The sequence below is a fragment of the Panulirus ornatus genome, chromosome 4 (genome assembly GCF_036320965.1).
Source record: "Panulirus ornatus isolate Po-2019 chromosome 4, ASM3632096v1, whole genome shotgun sequence".
Classification (NCBI taxonomy): domain Eukaryota; kingdom Metazoa; phylum Arthropoda; class Malacostraca; order Decapoda; family Palinuridae; genus Panulirus; species Panulirus ornatus.
In genome coordinates, this window is record NC_092227.1 from 9575579 (window position 1) to 9595895 (window position 20317).

A 20317-nucleotide genomic window follows, 5' to 3' on the forward strand; every position below is an offset into this window, starting at 1 on the left:
TGGTTTACCCCAGACCCTTCACATGCCCTGGTACAATCCATTGACAGCACGTCGACCCCGGTATACCAAATCGTTCCAATTCACTCTATTCCTTGCACCCTCCTGCATGTTCAGGTCCCGATCGTCACAATCTTTTTTACTCCATCCTTCCACCTCCAATTTGGTCTCCCACTTTTCGTTCCCTCCACCTCTGACAGATATATCCTCTTTGTCAATCTTTCCTCACTCATTCTCTCCATGTGCCCAAACCATTTCAATACACCCTCTTCTGCTCTCTCAACCATACACTTTTTATTATATATACATATATATATATATATATATATATATATATATATATATATATATATATATATATATATATATATATATATACATATATATATATATATATATATATATATATATATATATATATATATATATATATATATATACTTAATCGCTGTTTCCCGCGTCAGCGAGGTAGCGCCAGGAAACAGACGAAGAATGGCCCATCCACTCATATACATATATACATACGTAAACGCCCATACACATTCATATACATATCAACATATACATACAGATATATACAAATATACACATGTATATATTCATACTTGCTTGCCTTCATCCATTCCTGTCGCTACCCCGCCACACAGGAAATAGCGTCGCTATCCCCCGCTTTAGCGAGGTAGCGCCAGCGAAAGACACACACAGAACATCAAAGGGGTCCTGATCCATGGAAGGCTCACGATCCTGATGAGATACCTCCCTATGTGCTGAAGATGTGTGTGCGGACGTAGATGACACACTACTTACTACGTTGCTCAGGAAGTACCGGCAGAAAGACGACGAAGTGCCATGGAAGTGGAAGATGGCATCAGGAAGTGGAGATCAGGAAGGCGCACTGAACTAAAAGTGGACCTAGAGTGGATGGTGGTCGGTAAAAGTACTGGAAAAGATAACCAGCGAATGTATGACCGCTGGCAAGGGATGAGCTAACTAAGGGGTGGGCGACAAGATGGTGATAGGAAGAAAATAAAAAAAACATGTGTAAATAGTCTCTTAAAACTCTATAAGAGAGTGAGTGAGCTTCCGTAATTGACGAGAGAGAGAAAGCTGGGTGGTGTGTGTCTGCATCCGGAATCCAATGAGGAACTTGACATCACTTAAGACAGAGGTAGGTGGAAACGTGTCAAGGAGCCGACACGCACTAGGTTCATTCTGGTGTGTTCTGACACCACGGCCCTTCTTAATCTATCTACGTAAACACCGTAAGAAATGGACTCCAACCTGCTTATGTTTGCGGAGGATGCCGAAGTCATGAGGGAGATTGAAAAAAAAAAAAAAAAAGCACGAAGGATTGTATCCTCTTACAAAGAGACCAAGAATGAAACATGACTGATGATATCTAACATGATCAAATATTAAATGATGGGATAGATCACCGTGAAGGATGGCTTCAATAACAAATACGATCATACAGGAATCAAGCTGCGAGAATTTCATCGTGGGAGAGACTCGGGAATTGACGCTGGCTCTATCCTGTCGCTAGGAAAATAGTAAAGACATATTGAGTGTTTGCAAGTATTAGAATACCATTCAGGTACATATTGGTCGATGCACTCAACAAGAAACGATGGTTGTTCTTTCTACATCTAAACTTTGTGATAATATGTCGTTTACTCTCTTTTTCTACATCAGAGTATGCTAGAGTCTAATTTACAAAGTTTATCCATTTACAAGGTGAATTATTCTTTTAATCCCATCAAGTTATATTTATTAACTCAACTGAATGAAACGTTCTATCAATGACTGTAACAAGTTTTCTCTCGTCCAGTAGATAAAGAAAACGTAACTAATTGCTGGCGTCTATGGGTCACTTATCTATCTCTTTAATCGTAGTCTCATACGAGTTTATAGCATTAATGTACCACAGCCATCTTTCCGAGGAATTACCATATCACGAATTGTGCTTTGGTAAATATGACGTATAAGATCAAGCACATGATAGTAAGTAACGGCTGTAGGTATGGCCAAAATGCCGGATGGGGTTAAGGAATCCCTATCCCGCACAAAATGAAATTACCCAAAATGTGCAAACAGCCTCGGACGAAAGCACATATACATGCATCCAACCACCACGACATATGTTGATTTTTAAGGTTGCAAAGAACGTGAGAAATACACACGTTTCTTGGAAGATGGTTTTATGTGCCAGAGAGTGAATCTCACTCACTCTATGGCTCATCTCAGCTCTTATATTTACATCTGCTGCCAAGTCCGCTACCAGGGATCTAAAACACTTCACTTCCTCCAGGTTACCTTCATTCAAACTCTAAATCATCCATTTCCTCTCCCAACTGTGACAAGAGTCTCTAAACCGTATGAAAAACAAGTGTTGTAATCTGATACTCGATCTCCACTGCCCAGGTTATCTTATGGAACCCAGACTTGTACCTTAGTCTACGCTGCAAAACGTTGCCGAATTTACGTTTTCTGTCAGTGCTGTCGACAGTACTCATACGTTCTCTCAACACCGGTCAAACATGGTCTTATTTGCCATTTCAAAACTCTTCTTATGGATAAATGCTTAGTAGACTGACAAGAAATTTACGAGAGCAACTAATGTCTGGTTTAGTGTCATATCTACTGCTTTCTCCAACAGGTATGACATCCAGTGTGGCCCAGTTGGGGCTAGGAAAATCAATTTCAAAATACATTTGAGCACAGATATAGAACTCAATGGCGACTGAAGACATGGGACATAACATGTAAAAGATCATCAAATAATCTTAAACAGCTGATTCGTTTTCACTCTAATAAATCCAGACTTTAAAAAAAAAATTACAGGAATAAAGATTTGCGGGTAAATTGTGTCCTTTACTTTTCATCCTAATACCATCCACATTCAGATGATTGTACATATATATACCTAATCTATCCCCTGAAGTAAACTGTCCACTAACAAGTATCAACACTCCATTCGTATATATGGACACAGGAGGTGTTTGGTAAGCTATCTACAACACATGCAGAAGCCGAGTTATGCCTCTCAGTTCTTTTGTGTTTCAGCTGAGATGGCACGGGCAGTTGAGGCCCTAATCAAGGCCATCCCATTAACAATATATATAATATATATATATATATATATATATATATATATATATATATATATATATATATATATTTCTCTCTCTCTCTCTCTCTCTCTCTCTCTCTCTCTCTCTCTCTCTCTCTCTCTCTCTCTCTCTCTTTTCATACTATTCGCCATCTCCCGCGTTAGCGAGGTAGCGTTAAGAACAAAGGACTGAGCCTTTGAGGGAAATCCTCACTTGGCCCCCTTCTCTCTTCCTTCTTTTGGAAAGTTAAAAACAAGATAGGACGGCGGAGAGTCCGGTTCACTGACGTGCCGTGCGTAGGAGGGGGTGGAGGGCGAGGTCCTTAGGCATCAGCAGGGAAGACTCCTCCACCTCGACGAAGTGTCGAGTCCTCCTCGTCGTTGGTTGGGAGCTTCGACAGCATCTCCATGATTTTGCCAAAAGATGGCAGCTCTGGAAGTAGATGAGAGTGGTCACAATAATCTCACCAACGCTCTCCCTCCTTCGTCATCGTTAATCTAATACGCTCTTGTCGTCGCTTGAAAGCAATCGACACTTGTCACAAACCCCAGTTCGAATGGTCATGTTGCGGTAGCTCTGTAATGCGTGTGTGAAAGACATTTCCAAGGAAGCCTAGCTAGCTAGCTAGCATGTTGGCATGGTGGACAATCACGGAAAGGAATGCCCCACCCCACGATTACTGTGCAGCGGTAATACAAGAACGGGACTAATGTCACCAGCATTGAGGGGCGATCCCGAATGATAGGACGGAGTGATGGAAGGAAAAATGTGGACGTGAGATGCGGTGAAGCTTCTTTGGACTCCGTCGTTGGAGACATGAGAGATGGACTGGTACGGCGGGACGGGGGATGGACGAGGTAAGGGAACGACATGTTGTGATGAGCATGGGTGAGGGACACTTCTCAAGATGGGAAGAAAGTGTTAGCCCATTATGCACCAGAGGAATAAGCTGGAATCTGGATAGGCAAATATTACATAACATACCATATCTAAAAAGCCAAAAAGAAGTAAAATAATGAAGATGGCTGGCGATGGAGATGGTGCAGTGGCAACTAAGCCAGAGGACATTTGCCAAAAATGAAGCACACATTCGAAATGTTTACACCGCTGCTTCATGTTCGAGTTGCAAGAAGACTATGATACTTGTATTGGGTCTCCAGGAACACTGATAACTGAAGAGGATTAGTTAAGGGAGTCGGAGACGAGAATTAAGTTATGAAGGCGACCAGACAAAGAGGACGATGGTGAGGCTGGTGACGCGGAGGTAAATATAGAGGGGAGTGAGGTGGCACCAGTGTTTCCAAGCGTGTGACAACCCTCGATGAAGGTAACACACCAGTATACTGCAGGCTAACTCATGAGTACACACAAATTGCTACAAATAAATCTAAATTAAAGATGGATTCGTATATAAAACGTAGGAGGAAGTATGATGTGCGAGAGTGTTGCTGACACGTAAACATTACAAGCAGCGGAATTGAAAGGTGAGGGAAACTGGTCTACGAAAGGCATAGCTATGTTGAGGAGATGCTGGGCACCAGGACGAATCTTGGAAAACGCTCGTGATGAGAGACGACATTGTGTACAGGTCTGAAATACTGGAAAGAAAAAGGGGGGGTTTTCAGGTATAGACGGAGGAGTGTGTTGAAAAGTACGGTGTGAGTGAGGAGGGGGGTTGGAGAGGGGTAGCTGGCAGAGGGTGTGAAGGGTTCCTGCAGGCAGAACAAAGCATGATGTGCTTTCCTCTGCTTGTCGCAGTACACGATGTACTCGGGGAAGCAATGGAGTGAGTCACTGGTTTCTGAGAGACGGAGAGGCTTGATCCTGCTTCGATTCAATGTTCTTATAAACGGAGTGGTGATATTTAAATACTGGATGGGTTCATACGTACAGAAAGATTAGAGAACGTTTGGCTTGGGATATGGTGATATTTCAATTCTGAAAACAATGTTACTGAGTAAATGAGAACAACAAACGGTAAGATACTGTTGGTAGAGAGGGATGTCTATAAAAAGGACACTCCTACGCCGTCTACTCAAACGATGCAGGTATAGGGCCACAATGCTCGAATGATATGACGAGTCACATGAGGTGTGGAAATGTATACAGCAGGCAGAATTACGATACCTCTCATGTATCTGGGTTAACCACCATTATGGTTGATCACACATGTCTTTCATGGTAGGAATCATCTTTAAATTCGTCGAGTTTACAACACTCAAGTCTGAGGTGTTTCTTGGGTGCGCGAGTAATTCTGTTGGCAAAGTTTACGCTGTGTCTGCTCACCATCAGGCGGAGGTGCAAATTGTCATGAGTATCACACAGCCGAAGTATGCGACGTGCGACACCAGCATCCTCAAGGACTCTTAATCTAACATGACGATAGTACTAAATGGGTGCAATATTGTCCATTTTCTTCCATCTTAAGTTTAAAGAGAAAAAAAATTCATCATAATCTCTTTCTAAAGAATTGCTTCTCGGGTGAAGCAGCCAGCTGGTGGAATGTAAGTGATGGTAGCCAGACTCTGGGCTATGCGAGGTAAGAGAGAGAACCAGGGAGTTGGGAATCGTATGGAGGCATGTGAGTGTAACGGGCGGGCTGGAGGCTGAGGTATGAACGCGGGATTTCGTCCAGAGGCAGAGAGGAGACTCGTACACAGCGGTGTGATGGGTGTGGATATATACGTGGCCGTGACCTGATCTGCTGCTGGACGATACGTGGGTGTACATCAGAATGCACGGGGGGGTATTACCGGTACACCAGAGGTAGTGTGTAAGACTTCAGTCCAGAGTAAGAAGAATGGGTTGAGGGAGGTACGAACGAGGCGGAATAAAGACACTCAAAATCGAAATGATATATATACCTTCAGCTGAGACACTGAAATGGAGGGATTCTGAAATAGCAGAATTGCGTGGAATGGATGTAAAGTGGCCGAAAAGACTGTACGGTATCTTAGGTGAAGGAAAGGCTTCAGGATGATGCAGAAGAAGGAAGATCGAAGAAAGCGGGTGAGGAGAGAGTAAGGGAGTGGGTCATGGCGTCGGAGAGAGGCGACAGATGTGTCAAGATGTGATATGTGGCGAAGACCCTAATGGGACGAACCATCATCACCTCTAAGGAGTGTACGATGACTTAAAGAGTATCCCAAGACACAGACACAACCCTTGTGAACATCACACTATAATGTCTTACAGGGATAGATCAGTTTTATTCATCGTCTGGAATGCTATGAAGTAAACCTAGCATGGCCACCTTGCCACAGTGGAACTAAGCTTAATGGACCTATATACAGAATCCTAAGATCCTCCTTGATGTGAAAAAATGGTGACGTGAGAACTAAACATCAAAGCAGATTACAAAAAAGGGTGACCCGTGGGTCATCACTGAGTCTGAACCTGTGTCTCGGTGCTTCCGGCGGTGTTTCTGCCACTGCTGGTGACACATCTGGAGGACGGCCGTGTCGATGTCGTCCTCGGAGAGGTCGCAGCTCGCGTCGCTCGTCTCAGCATCAGTCACAAGGCCCTCGTGCAGAACTAGAACCAGAAGATGGAACCTGAGACTTGATTGTGGTGTCTGGATATATACGTGTGTGACAGATTCGTATCCACACTATGAAAATGAGATCCCGTCTCTCTGTAGACAAGTTCAGGGAGTTGTCAGACGCACGAGGACTAACCCACCCCTCTATACACAGTTGCCTATACTTCATCAATTTCCCTGGCAGGATAGATATTGCTGGCTGCTGGAGTGATATAGTTTTCGCGAAAATATGTTACAGCTGAGCGGGAAGTATGTGGCGACAATACGGGAGAAATGGAAAGGAAAAAAATGGCACTGAGAAATATCATTCCACCGTTCTCCTGCAGGACCGAGCAGACAAGTGCCCGAAGGGCCCAAATCTGCTAACATTCACTAAACGTTCAGTGCAACTCACTGTCAGTTGACTACTAAACTGTCACATATATTCCTGCATCGAGCTGTATGGCAACATCAAAAGTTCTCTAAAGTTTAGCCTTATATTTTGAGCACGGTAGACCGTAGTTAACAGTTACTTACGTTGCTTACAAACCCCGAGTATTCAAGTCTTCATGCACATGTTGACACTGGCAGACAAGGGATATAACAGGCTAACAGTAATAGAAGGACAGGAGGACAAGGGTCTCTGAGCCTATTCTTTCCCGTGACATTGCTGTTATCTGGGCCGCTCGTGGAGTGAGGGAGGGTAGCGTCCTGCTGCTAATGCTGCATAGTGGTGATCACGACTAGGCTACGGACTCTACAGGACCAAATGGAGTCCTAGCTACGTCTCTTCGTCGTATATCAGCTAACTTATATTTCCCTTTTGTGTCCCCCCTGATGATGTGATTATTACACGAAAGTGCACTTGGGAACTTATCGTGTTTCATTTTCCCCGTGGACTCATAGAAATATATATATATATATATATATATATATATATATATATATATATATATATATATATTATGATTACAGTGAGGATTCTGACCACCATTTTTGGTCCTAGGGTTACTTACTGCTGGCAGAGTGCGATCATCACCATCTCGAAATATCCAGGATGCCAGTAATCACACGCCAGCCCGATGCTACGGGTGGGGGGCGCGGGAGAGGAGTGACTGGGCTGACATTGGCTGACCCCTGGCAAACCAGTTTCGACCATGGGAGGCGGGGAGACGGTCAATATCACAGTTTAGACTGTAATGTCCTGAGGACCACGAACCCCAGTGACGGTCATAAGCACAAGAGGGGCGAGACTGGGAATTAAAGGCGAGGGAGAGGGAGAGGAATGATGTCTAATCATCCCATGGAAATGCCAGAGATGTCGGCCCTGAGCTCAGGTCCGTTGAGGTGACTCGTTAAGAGATAGATGGGAGGGAAAACCGCAGGTCCTTGCTGGCAGAGGCCAGTACGGCAGCGTATGATCGGCGTTGCGAGTGTGATCGGTGAATACGAGGAGGATTTTGTAATCAGACGCAGCACACAAGTGAGGCCAGGTAGAGGAAAGGTCAGACTCCCTACACTGTCAATGTGGAAGGAATACATATGTTCTACGTGGTGTGTGGCGATGTCGTCCCCATGAGGATGGGTCGTCAGCGAGAGAACTGAGAGGACAGCGCGTCCCCGTAGCAGATGTGATTAGTCGATGGTTCTCAGTCACTTGTTAAGAGTCGGTCACACGTCAAAGATTTAAGAGCCAACTTGCTCAAGCTGTTTTGATGTCATGTGATACAGGTCAGGTATCCACTACGGGTGGGAGTTAGCGTCCAGAGAGGCCACGTCTCAGACAGACGTCCACACACGAATCAGGAGGATCCAGTAAAACCCACAGGAAATGGAGAGGCAGAGACACCAAAGCATTCGTCTATGCCTCAGGACATCATCAGGGCAGATTCACTGGATGTATCCACCTCGGTGACACTGTGGTTACCTTGGTGCCACTGTGGTTACCTCGGTGCCACTGTGGTTACCTCGGCGCCACTGTGGTTACCTCGGCGCCACTGTGGTTATCTCGGCGCCACTGTGGTTACCTCGGTGCCACTGTGGTTACCTCGGTGCCACTGTGGTTACCTCGGCGCCACTGTGGTTATCTTGTGAGCCCGTCCCGTCCGGCGATTTTGGTTGGCGAGCGATATTTCCTCCTCCCCTGTGGCCAGATCTCTTGCCAACCAACCAAACTTCATCAAGACAGATTGAATATAGTTTTGGAATCTATGTTACAATATATCTGATGACGCAGTGACCAAAGACCGAATGTGTGCTCCCCAAAGGCACAGGGATGTCTACAGACGTAAGCCTGTGCAAGAGGCTGGGTCAGACAGAGGCTGGGTCTGAGGCAGGGTCAGAGACTGTGGGTCAGAGGCTGGGTCTGAGGCTAGGGCTGAGGATGGGTCAGAGGATATGGGTCAGAGGATTGGTCTGAGGCTAGGGCTGAGGATGGGTCAGAGGATGGGTCAGAGGCTGGGTCAGAAGTTGGGTCTGAGGCTGCGCCAGAGGGTGTGGCTCGGGCAGAGGTGGTGGGGGACTTACCTGTCCTGTCGTTCGTGTTGCGCCAGTGATCGCGGGCCACCTCGGCGTGGATCCTCCGTCCCTGCACCATCAGGCCCGTCAGCTTCAACACAGCGTCCAGCGCCGCGTCCAGACTCACGAACCTCACGAACCTGAAACGGATGGGAAACGAACTTCTTTATCGGAGATGCGCATAACATTCCGTCGTACAGGAGGACCGGTATGAACCATACACTCAGCCCGGCTCTTCCTCCCAACAACTGTCACTCAATGGCCACTGACTTGCCGTAACTTCGTGCAGCCATTCGGAAAACCAAGCACTCAGACCCGCCAAAAAAAAGGTAAGACAGATAAGAGGCAAATCATCAGGTTACCTCCAGAAGGACTTAGGTACCTTCTCAACATTTATAGTGCTGTGCTGAGCATGGGTGACATTATTATTATCATTATACAAACCAAGACCTCACACATGAGGCTCCTGTAGCCTCCAGGTTGCGCTCTATGCAGGAGCAGGAAAATGACGGACGCCCATATCACCAACCTAACTTAGAAATGGTAGTTGTACTAGTCTGCATAACTTACAATGTGCCCTCAAGGTATGTGACTAGCAGCTTCTCTGGCACATAAACTGCTTCAGGATGTCTGCAGAACAACAAACATGTCTCACACTTGACTCAAAGACCTTCTGTCGTCCTGAGTCTATGTTGCTGCTGCAGCAGAAGAATAAGACGTTAAGTGCTCCTGAGTCTATGCCGCTACAACAAAAGACTATGACGTTCTGTGGTCCTTAGTCTAGGTCGCTGCTGCAGTAGAAGACTATGACGTTCTGTGGCCCTGAGTCTATGCCGCTACAGCAGAAGACTAAGACGTTCTGTGGTCCTGAGTCTATGCCGCTACAGCAGAAGACTATGACGTTCTGTGGCCCTGAGTCTATGCCGCTACAGCAGAAGACTATGACGTTCTGTGGCCCTGAGTCTATGCCGCTACAGCAGGACTAAGACGTTCTGTGGTCCTGAGCCTAGGTCGCTGCTGCAGAAGAAGACTTACCCGAAGATGAACCTAGTGTAGAGGGCCACCCTGCTGGGGATCTCGACCTCATAGATTCCGCCAAAGTTCTCGCACAGGGATCGGAGCTGGTCCTTCGTCGTCTCCACCGGCAGGTTCTTCACCACCACCGTCACCGTGGGCGGCTAGAGAGAGAGAGAGAGGACGCAGTAACAGCACCGTCAGTAAGAGCTGGGTGTTCGGTGTAGGGTCAGGGAGACCAGGGGAGACTGAAGGAGAAACCATGAAGCGGTATTGCTACTGAGAGAGACGTGTAGATATGTTATGTATAACAGCGAGGAACAGGTGGAGGAGCCCTCGGAAGAACAGACTGTGGGATAAACGAGGAGTTTTTTTTCCTCTTTAAAACACGAGCACAGAAAGTAGTTCACGGTGTTCCTAGCCAGGGAGATCACGGAGAGGGATGTACAGATGGGAAACGGGAGGCAAACTGGAGAGGAGAAATGTGTGATGAGAGGGATAAATCGCACTTCTGTAGGAGTTCAGGCAATTTCGTTTACAGAAACTTTACGAAACATGTTTGATGAAGGACAATCCGTCTCATCGGGTGTATATGAGTCATAGAATTCCTGAAGTTTCAGATCCCAACACAAGCATAGCGGTAACAGGGTGTACAAGACTATTGTATGAAATTGTCTAGGACTAGTGTAATCGTCATACGACACACACACACACACACACACACACAAACACACACACACATATATATATACATATATATATATATATATATATCCCTGGGGATAGGGGAAAAAGATTACTTCCCACGTATTCCCTGCGTGTCGTAGAAGGCGACTAAAAGGGAAGGGAGCGGGTGGCTGGAAATCCTCCCCTCTCGTTTTTTTTGTAATTTTCCAAAAAAAGGAACAGAGAAGGGGGCCAGGTGAGGATATTCCCTCAAAGGCCCAGTCCTCTGTTCTTAATGCTACCTCGCTATCGCGGGAAATGGCGAATAGTATGAAAAAAACCAATATATATATATATATATATATATATATATATATATATATATATATATATATATATATATATATATATATATATATATATATATATTCTGTCTTTAACTTCTTTTGGAAAAATGTGTCTACGATTTTTTTTTTCTTTTTTCTTGCATAGTACTAATCCCATAAGGATGTTCGAGTTCCGGGAAACGGAGACGCTTTAGAGAAACGATTCATCCTGCATTTGTCACCGTATGGTTTCCAGGACCATGCCAGGAGAATCTAAAACCCCCTCCATAGTCTCTCACACATGATGTATGTGGAAAGATCGCTACCGTTCCATTCGCCTCACCCGATATGAGAGCGGGTCCAAACCCCCACGCCTGGGGCACTGGGAGATTAGCAAATGTGTGGAAGCGACCGCCGTAATGCATGAATCGAGGAGAGGAACTGCCCACACGTCCAACGGTGATCCATCCACCGAGAGCGTAATTAAGTCAAGAGGTTCATCACGGCTCAAATGCACCCACCGGCCTCTCGTAAGGTTTCAGACGAAATTACAGGGGAGGGTTTACACTAACGTGTGCCACTGTGGTGTTTCTGGGGTCGTATACACTCAACCCATGTGGGAGAAGGTGCTGAAGATCAGTGGGGACTTCAGCGTCTCATTTCGTCGACAGTTCGAAACGATAAAAGGGACATTCATAATACCCACTGGAGAATAAGGGACATTCATAATACCCACTGGAGAATAAGGGACATTCATAATACCCACTGGAGAATAAGGGACATTCATAATACCCACTGGGGAATAAGGGACATTCATAATACCCACTGGAGAATAAGGGACATTCATAATACCCACTGGAGAATCAGGGACATTCATAATACCCACTGGAGGATAAGGGACATTCATAATACCCACTGGAGAATAAGGGACATTCATAATACCCACTGGAGAATAAGGGACATTCATAATACCCACTGGGGAATAAGGGACATCATAATACCCACTGGAGAATTTGAGTTAGTCTAGCTAGCGGGAGGTCGTCTTGGCAATGCCCCAACCCTATCCATGGCTTCAAATCATTTCGAAGACGAAGATTATCAATTCCAGGGTGTGTCACCATCTGATTCCTTCTGAAAGATATGTCGGAGTTTCATCTTCTGTCTAGAATGCTTTCGTTGTCTAATGAGTACCTAAAGATGCTACAACAATCTCAGGTCATTTCCGTCGACCCAAAAAATCTCGCGAAGTCACTCTTCACTTGCCATTCTCGCAGACTAAGCTATTCATTTTCTAAATCCTTTTTTTTTGGGGGGGGGAATGCTTCTATAATCCTAACAGAAAACATTTCACTTCCCATTTTTGCTCCGAAAGGAAAGTTTAGGGACTCTACTACTTAGATTTAATTCTAGAACGTTAACACACATTATTGAAAACAAAAAAAAGGAACAAGACCAAAGCCACAGCCTTGAGGAACGCCACCAGTTACTCTTAGAAATACAGATGTTCTCCCTTTTAATACGAATCTATTTTCTTTATCCCAAAGCCAGTCTTCGTCTCTCCCTTTTAATACGAATCTATTTTCTTTATCCCAAAGCCAGTCTTCGTCTCTCCCTTTTAATACGAATCTATTTTCTTTATCCCAAAGCCAGTCTTCGTCTCTCCCTTTTAATAGGAATCTATTTTCTTTATCCCAAAGCCTGTCTTTGTCTATCTGGAAACGTCACTACGAGCAACATATAGTTTCATTTCACATATCAATCTCTCGTGCACAGCTTTATCATCCGTGGCCTATTCGAAATACAGACAGATAATGTCAGATACTATTTTTCTGTAATTCATTCTGACTGAAAAACTTCCAATACGTCAGTAAGACGGGAACTGTTATCACGCTCGCCAGGCTAACCTTATCTATTATCAGTCTCTTATCTTTGGAGGAGACTTTAAGCTTATCTCGAATGATCTAGTTTCCATCATTTGCCAGAGCACAGAACTTAAGTTCATTGGTCAATGATACAGAGGGAGCTTTTTTTTTTTCTTTCTGATCACGTCTCAAAAACACTGGTGTGACGTATGCCAATTCCCATTCCTCGGACACCTTGATCTCTGACGATCGAGTCTGGGCAACTGAGAGGCGTCACGAAAAGTTCTCAACACGAAATGGCAGGTGTCGTGTGATGTTGAAACGGACCTGGAGGGACGCGTTCATTTACCCATGAGACTTAAGACAGAGGAGGAGGAGGAGGAGGAGGAGTGGGTGGATTTGAGGAGGAAGAGGAGGAGGAGGAGGAGGAGGAGGAGGAGGAGGAGGAGTGGGTGGATGAGAACACTACTAAGAACAAAGGACGTGAGGTCAGACTCTCTCTCTCTCTCTCTCTCTCTCTCTCTCTCTCTCGGGTGATTACACCGTCCTCTGTGCCGACGAGACCGGTAGTAACGAACAACACAATGGGGGATGATATAAGAAGTACCATGTGGTTGGTGTTGTCTGAGATCAAACCTCCCTACACAACTCGGGAGTTTGCGGTGGGGCCCTATGCTCTAGGGCGGCCCCAAAGTTGGTGAGGGACCTAAGCACTGTGGACCTAGGAGGGGGTTGGGCTTGTTATCTCACCCGGCCTCCAGCACGAAGCACTGTGGACCTAGGAGGGAGTTGGGCTTGTTATCCCACCCGGCCCCCACCACGAGAGCCAGGCTCTCCCAGACAGAAGTAGGAAGCTGGGGTCAGGCGTTCCACTCGTACTGGAACCCACAGTAACATTAAGGGAAATAACATTTCTCGATTTCAAGACATTCGTTCTCAAGAGAAGAGGAACTTCACCCACCAGAGATGGTGTTCAAGTACCACATGTGCAACTGACTTAGGATCTACATGAAATATACACAGTCAAAGCACTGCAACGGGTAGTATGGGTGAAAGGTACATACAACACTGTTTTACCTTCATCATCTTTGCCATGGCTGAGAGTCTGTGTTACCGCGCTGGGTTATCACTGTTTTGACCATCGACGAGTCTCCTGCCTGTGATTTTCTACACCTCCGATGCCACTAGGATGTTACCGCCTCCTTGATAGGATTCCTTCGGGAGCCAAGAGAGTCACGCGTGGCATGGATCATTGTGTCACATGGCCCACTCGAGGCGTCCGCGTTGGTGGCAACTGGTACCCTACGTCTGACGTATTCACCGACGCAGCTGAAAACCGTCGCTCGTTATCTCTAGGGTAGGTAGGTAGGTAGGGCCAGTTGGCTGTGTCTACGTAGTTCACTGTGGCACACACACGCTTTCCTGGTATTTGTAATGATCTATTTTTTTTTTTTTTTTGGCTTGTCGTTGCTGTAGTTTGGCACTGCTTGTCATCACGGGTATGTCTTACTGCTGTGGCTTCGTTCCTCCTCCTCCACCAGACAGTGGAGGAGACGGGAGCCAGACGCGAGGAACAACCACTGGCGAGGCTGGTGGTAGTGTTCTCCTGTCACACACACACACACACACACACACACAGAGACACACACACACACACCCAGAAGGCAAAGGTTCCCGTCAGCGACTGGTACAGATAAGGTGAAGAGATAAGGGGGACGGGGGGAGTGGAGTGGGGTGGGGTGGGGGACGATCAATGCTGCAGTGTCAGCGTGGAGAGAGAGAGAGAGAGAGAGAGAGAGAGAGAGAGACGCAGGCCGGCCCTCCCCAACCCACCACCTCCTCCTGCCTGACCACCACCTGCAGGTCATCACGTTGGGTCCGGCCAGCCAGCCAGCCAGTCAGCCTCGGCCACGCACACACACGCCCCCACCACAGCTCCTCTCCCTCGGGTACGGGTAAACAATGACTCTCGCTAAACCTCCCTCTTGTAAATCCCCTGCGTGGTTTTACATCCTATTTACACAGGCGAGCAGAGGACACTGCTTTGACTACGTAGTTGAGGTTAGCGTCAGACGCCCTGATCGGCTCGCCCTCCGAGGGATCAACACGGGCGGAGGAGGAGGAGGAGGTGATGGGTCTTGAAGACTCTCCCTGGCCTCATGAATATCAGCCTCATTGATGTGGTGATTTGTGGCGGTGTCAGTTGTCTATGAGGGAAAATATTAATGAGGGCTAGTATTATACTGCATTGTACTGTACTCACTGTACCCATATTACCTACCATCCAGTTACCTCTTAGACGTATATATCTTTCATGCATACCATCATTGAAATGCTCTTTATTTATATATATATATATATATATATATATATATATATATATATATATATATATATATATATATATATATTTTTTTTTTTTTTTTTTTCAAACTATTCGCCATTTCCCGCGTTAGCGAGGTAGCGTTAAGAACTGAGGACTGGGCCATTGAGGGAATATCCTCACCTGGCCCCCTTCTCTGTTCCTTCTTTTGGAAAATTAAAAAAAATTGAGAGGGGAGGATTTCCAGCCCCCCGCTCCCTCCCCTTTTAGTCGCCTTCTACGACACGCAGGGAATACGTGGGAAGTATTCTTTCTCCCCTATCCCCAGGGAATATATATATATATATATATATATATATATATATATATATATATATATATATATATATATATATACAATAAATTTTTCTAAAACTGAAAAAAAGAGAATCTTTTACCACATTTATCTGTGACTTTGTGATATCCACTATCACAAAAGGTCTCGTAGGGACTAAGGAATCTGATGCTGTTTGAATTCCTTTGTATCTATAGGTCACTGTCAGTAACTCCTCGTCTATTCCATCATAAACGAAATAACCTTTAAGGATGTTGTTTTCATTTTCAACTTCAACGCCGTTATTGTGTGCATGTTTATAGTGAAATAATGACCAACATGAATGTCAGGGTCTGGTTACTCTGCAACTGTGCTGTCCAGCGCCGGATATCCGTGAGCCCAGTGTTACCAGCTTAGGGTGGAAGGCTTCCAAAGGTTGGTCGTACGAACAAGTGTTGATGTGGTCGTGTGAAAGTACTACTGATTAAATTCAATTCCTGGTTCTCACTGCGTTAAACTCTACTGTGGATAATCCGTTCATAAAGATATCTTACTGGGCCACTTTGGTATCTCTATGGACGGTGTGTGCGTGCGCGCGTGTAATTTGGTCATATTAACTAAGGTAAGTGGAGAGAGAGAGAGAGAGAGAGAGAGAGAGAGAGAGAGAGAGAGAGAGAGAGAGAGAGAGAGAGAGAGAGAGAGAGAGAGTGTCGGTCGGTGAAGCATCAGCTGACGTATGTCAACAAAACGATCGGCGACTGACCCCCTTCCCCCTCATCAGGCCACCGCGTACGCAGTGACTTCAAAAAAACACATCATTACCCTCGGGTAACAGCTGAGCTGGCGGTGTGTGATGTGATTACATCTTGCTTAGGTCTTCATCTTGCTGGTACATAAATACATGGCACAGGTTCGAATCCTGGTTGCAGCAGTGAGTTCAGTTAACTCAGCTGTTCTTTCTCGATAAATTGGGTCTGATATATATATATATATATATATATATATATATATATATATATATATATATATATATATATATATATATATATATATATATATATTATCTATTTATCATACTTTGTCGCTGTCTCCCGCGTTAGCGAGGTAGTGCAAGGAAACAGATGAAAGAATGGCCCAACCCACCTACATACACGTCCACACACGCACATATTTTTCCAAAAGAAGGAACAGAGGGGGCCAGGTGAGGATATTCCAAAAAAGGCCCAGTCTTCTGTTCTTAACGCTACCTCGCTAACGCGGGAAATGGCGAATAGTTAAAAAAAAAAAAAAAAAAAATATATATATATATATATATATATATATATATATATATATATATATATATATATATATATATATATATATGTTCGATTTGCCAAACTCTGCGTGGGAGGGACCAGCGCCACATTCACTGCGGGGGAGGGACACGGGAAGGAACATTAAGAGGAATATGATTTTTCGCCTATGAAAGGCAGCAGAGGAACGGGAAAATACAGTCACCACCGGCCGGCAGAGCAGGAGGAGGAGGAGGAGCAGGAGCAGGAGGAGGAGGAGCAGGAGGAGATGCCTTCGGAAATACTAAACAAGTCCACGGGAATGTATAGTGAGAGGCTCATGAAGGAGATGGAAACCATACATAAGGCGGCATCACAACACCTGTACTTGAGAGAGAGAGAGAGAGAGTGTGGAGACTCCCACCCATGGTGAAGGCAGTGTGAAACAACTGGGACTGCTGCTATGCACTGCGTACAGGAGACCCAGAGGAGGAGGGGAGAGGCGTCCGGGTGGTTGGAAATAGGATGAATGGTCCTCAGTGAACCCCCGGAAAATACAGGAGTGACGAAGGTGGGAAGGGACTGCGAAAGGATCAAGCTTAAGAGGACCTCACCAGGGGGATATGGTTAACACGAGTCGCTCATCAAGACATGGAGAGGAACAAGAGTGGACCAAGGCACGAAAAGAGGCGAGGAAGACTCTTAATCCCCCGCAGTGGAAGGAAGAAAGAGGAAGAGATACATGGTAACGACAAAGATAGTTCGAAGGCGTCAGGATGAAGGGGTGACGTAGAGCAGCTCTGTGGTGTGAAGGAGGGAGGGGATGCGAGGAATAATCCTCCGTAGGAAGAGAGTTGTGGACGCGTGAAACTAAACCCGGACTAGAGGAAGTAGATGAAGCAACCATCACTGCGGAATTTGGAAGATGATTCTGATGGAAAGGAGCAAAGTTGACTGGCTCTTCTTGATATCAAACATGGACCAAAAGGACATGTATTTCAAGATCTTTTCTGCGTGAAGGAAACTAATACAGTGAACAGGTGTTTTTGTATTATCACTCAACCAACACATTGTTGGATACGATAACAAACGCGTGATTGATGATGGACGTCCCCATGAGCCCAGAGCGACGACCCACGACCTCCACAGTATGACCCATTGGCATGCCGGCCTTTAGCTTTTGACATGAGCCTTCAGGACCATGTCAAAGACTCGGCCATCACACCCAAAGTGCCGTACCGTCCGCGCTCAAGGGTCGTGCCGTCGACCTCAAGGGTCGCACGGTCAAGTTCAAGGGTTGCAATATCGTGATCAGGGGTCTTAGACACAACCTATGGCCCGCCATACACGTCAAAAGACAGAAGAAAGAAAGAAGTAGAGAAGAGGAAGAGAAGGCAAGTTGGAATGAACTTATAAACAATCTCTCATGTTTTTATGTTTATATCATCATGACCGTCATCTTGTACGTAAACAACTACCCACAGACTCGTGGTCTATATGGTATCAACATCTTGCTGGCTAAACTCGCCTCCTCATTATAGTTAGCTGTACATCCGATACAAGGTTAAGGTATGTTATGATCGTTGGTGCGAGGCTGCGCAGTCTGGCGTTCAGTTACGCGGTCAAATTTCGTATCCTAGCCTAGCCTAGCCTTATTTTTAGCCAACACGCACAACCCCAGAACATAACACCCACATTCACACACTCTGGACTTAGTTGAAATAGTAATCTCCACATCCACACACTCCGGACTGAATAATAATTTCCACATCCACACACTCCAGACCTAGTTAAAAGTAGTAATATCACATCCACACACTCTGGACTTAGTTAAAATAGTAATTTCCACATTCACACACTCCGGAGTTAGTTAAATTGGTAATTTCCACATCCACACACTCCAGACCTAGTTATAATAGTAATTTCCACATCCACACACTCTGGACTTCGTTAAAATAATAATTTCCACATCTACATACTCCGGAATTAGTTAGAATAATGATTTCCACATCCACACATTCCGGAGTTAGAATAATAATTTGCACATCCACACACTCTGGACTTACGTAGTTCCGTCAGTCATTTAACAGATTCTAATGAGTTCCGTGATTCTACAACTACATCAGGAACCTTTACGGTTGCCGGTACAGTAGACACAAATCCCCCACCACGAACACTGCCAGCTGAACCAATATATATGTGTGCATGTGGCAACGTATTGTTGATCGACTGTTCCTGGAACTACCTTGCTAACGCGGGAAACGGCGATTATATGTGTGTGTGTGTGTATATATATATATATATATATATATATATATATATATATATATATATATATATATATATATATATATATCTTTTTCTTTTTTTTTCATACATATTCACCATTTCCCGCGTTAGCGAGGAAGCGTTAAGAACAGAGGACTGAGCCCTTGAGGGAATATCCTCACTTGGCCCCCTACTCTGTCCCTTCTTTTGGAAAATTGAAAACGAGAGAGGAGGATTTCCAGCCCCCCGCTCCCTCCCCTTTTAGTCGCCTTCTACGACAAGCAGGGAATACGTGAGAAGTATTCTTTCTCCTATATCCCCAGGAATAACATTCATATATATATATATATATATATATATATATATATATATATATATATATATATATATATATATATATATATATCAACTGTTCATTATCTCTGTATTCCTGATGTTTACCCATATGTCCACATTACAATATCCATTGAAAGGTTTTATGAAAAAAGAATGAACCCGGCGTGTATCAAATCTGACACATCCAAGCAGCGAGAAGGTACGAATAAATATGTACAGAGCTTTACATGTACTTGAGAATGACATATGGACTATCATATACGGGTTCAGCAGCAACCGACACCCTGTGTCAGTTATGATAAATAACTTCAACTATATAAATGATTCATCCATCTCTGACGCTCAGTAGATTTATTCATCTCAGTAACCATGACCTATACTGTCATCGCATTACTCATTTATTTACGTTTTCGATGTTATTACTCTCCATGTCTTTGTATGACTTAGAAAAAAAGAATAAAAGATTTCCCCACTGTGTATAGTTGGTAACACCAGTGGTGTTGGAGTGACGGGGTTTGCTTAGAAACGTACGTTGGGTCAGACGCGTGTGTGTGGGGTGTGGACACATCAAAGCACATACAGTCAGTCAGTCACTGACAAGAATACCGTCCAAATACGTTTCCTCAAACCGAGTGCACTGATGAGCTGTACGGCTGAGCTGTACGTACTGAGTGGTGTCGTTCAGAGGCACAGTGACCAGCGCGACGGACGGAGAACTTTATGGAGTCTTTGACGAGGTGAGAAAAGCAACACAGTGTGCGTACCTTACCTACACGATCTATTCCCCCCCG

At 45.0% G+C, this 20317-nt stretch overlaps 1 protein-coding gene across 2 annotated transcripts in view; it reads right to left on the reverse strand.

The window, feature by feature from the left end:
• Positions 1-2855: 2855 nt before the first annotated feature.
• LOC139765685 (uncharacterized) overlaps positions 2856-20317 on the reverse strand; it is a 130879-nt gene continuing 113417 nt past the window's right edge. The window contains exons 1-5 of one of the 2 annotated variants that reach the window (XM_071693450.1): positions 14090-14641; positions 10180-10322; positions 9154-9284; positions 6504-6641; positions 2856-3539 (exon numbers count right to left, since the gene is read on the reverse strand). In XM_071693450.1, coding sequence (XP_071549551.1) covers positions 3430-3539; positions 6504-6641; positions 9154-9284; positions 10180-10322; positions 14090-14107 — 540 coding nt within the window. In that variant the 5' untranslated portion in view covers positions 14108-14641 and the 3' untranslated portion in view covers positions 2856-3429. Of the gene's footprint in view, positions 3540-6503; positions 6642-9153; positions 9285-10179; positions 10323-14089; positions 14642-20317 lie in introns of those variants that run through there. The other variant, XM_071693440.1, reaches the window with a different exon arrangement.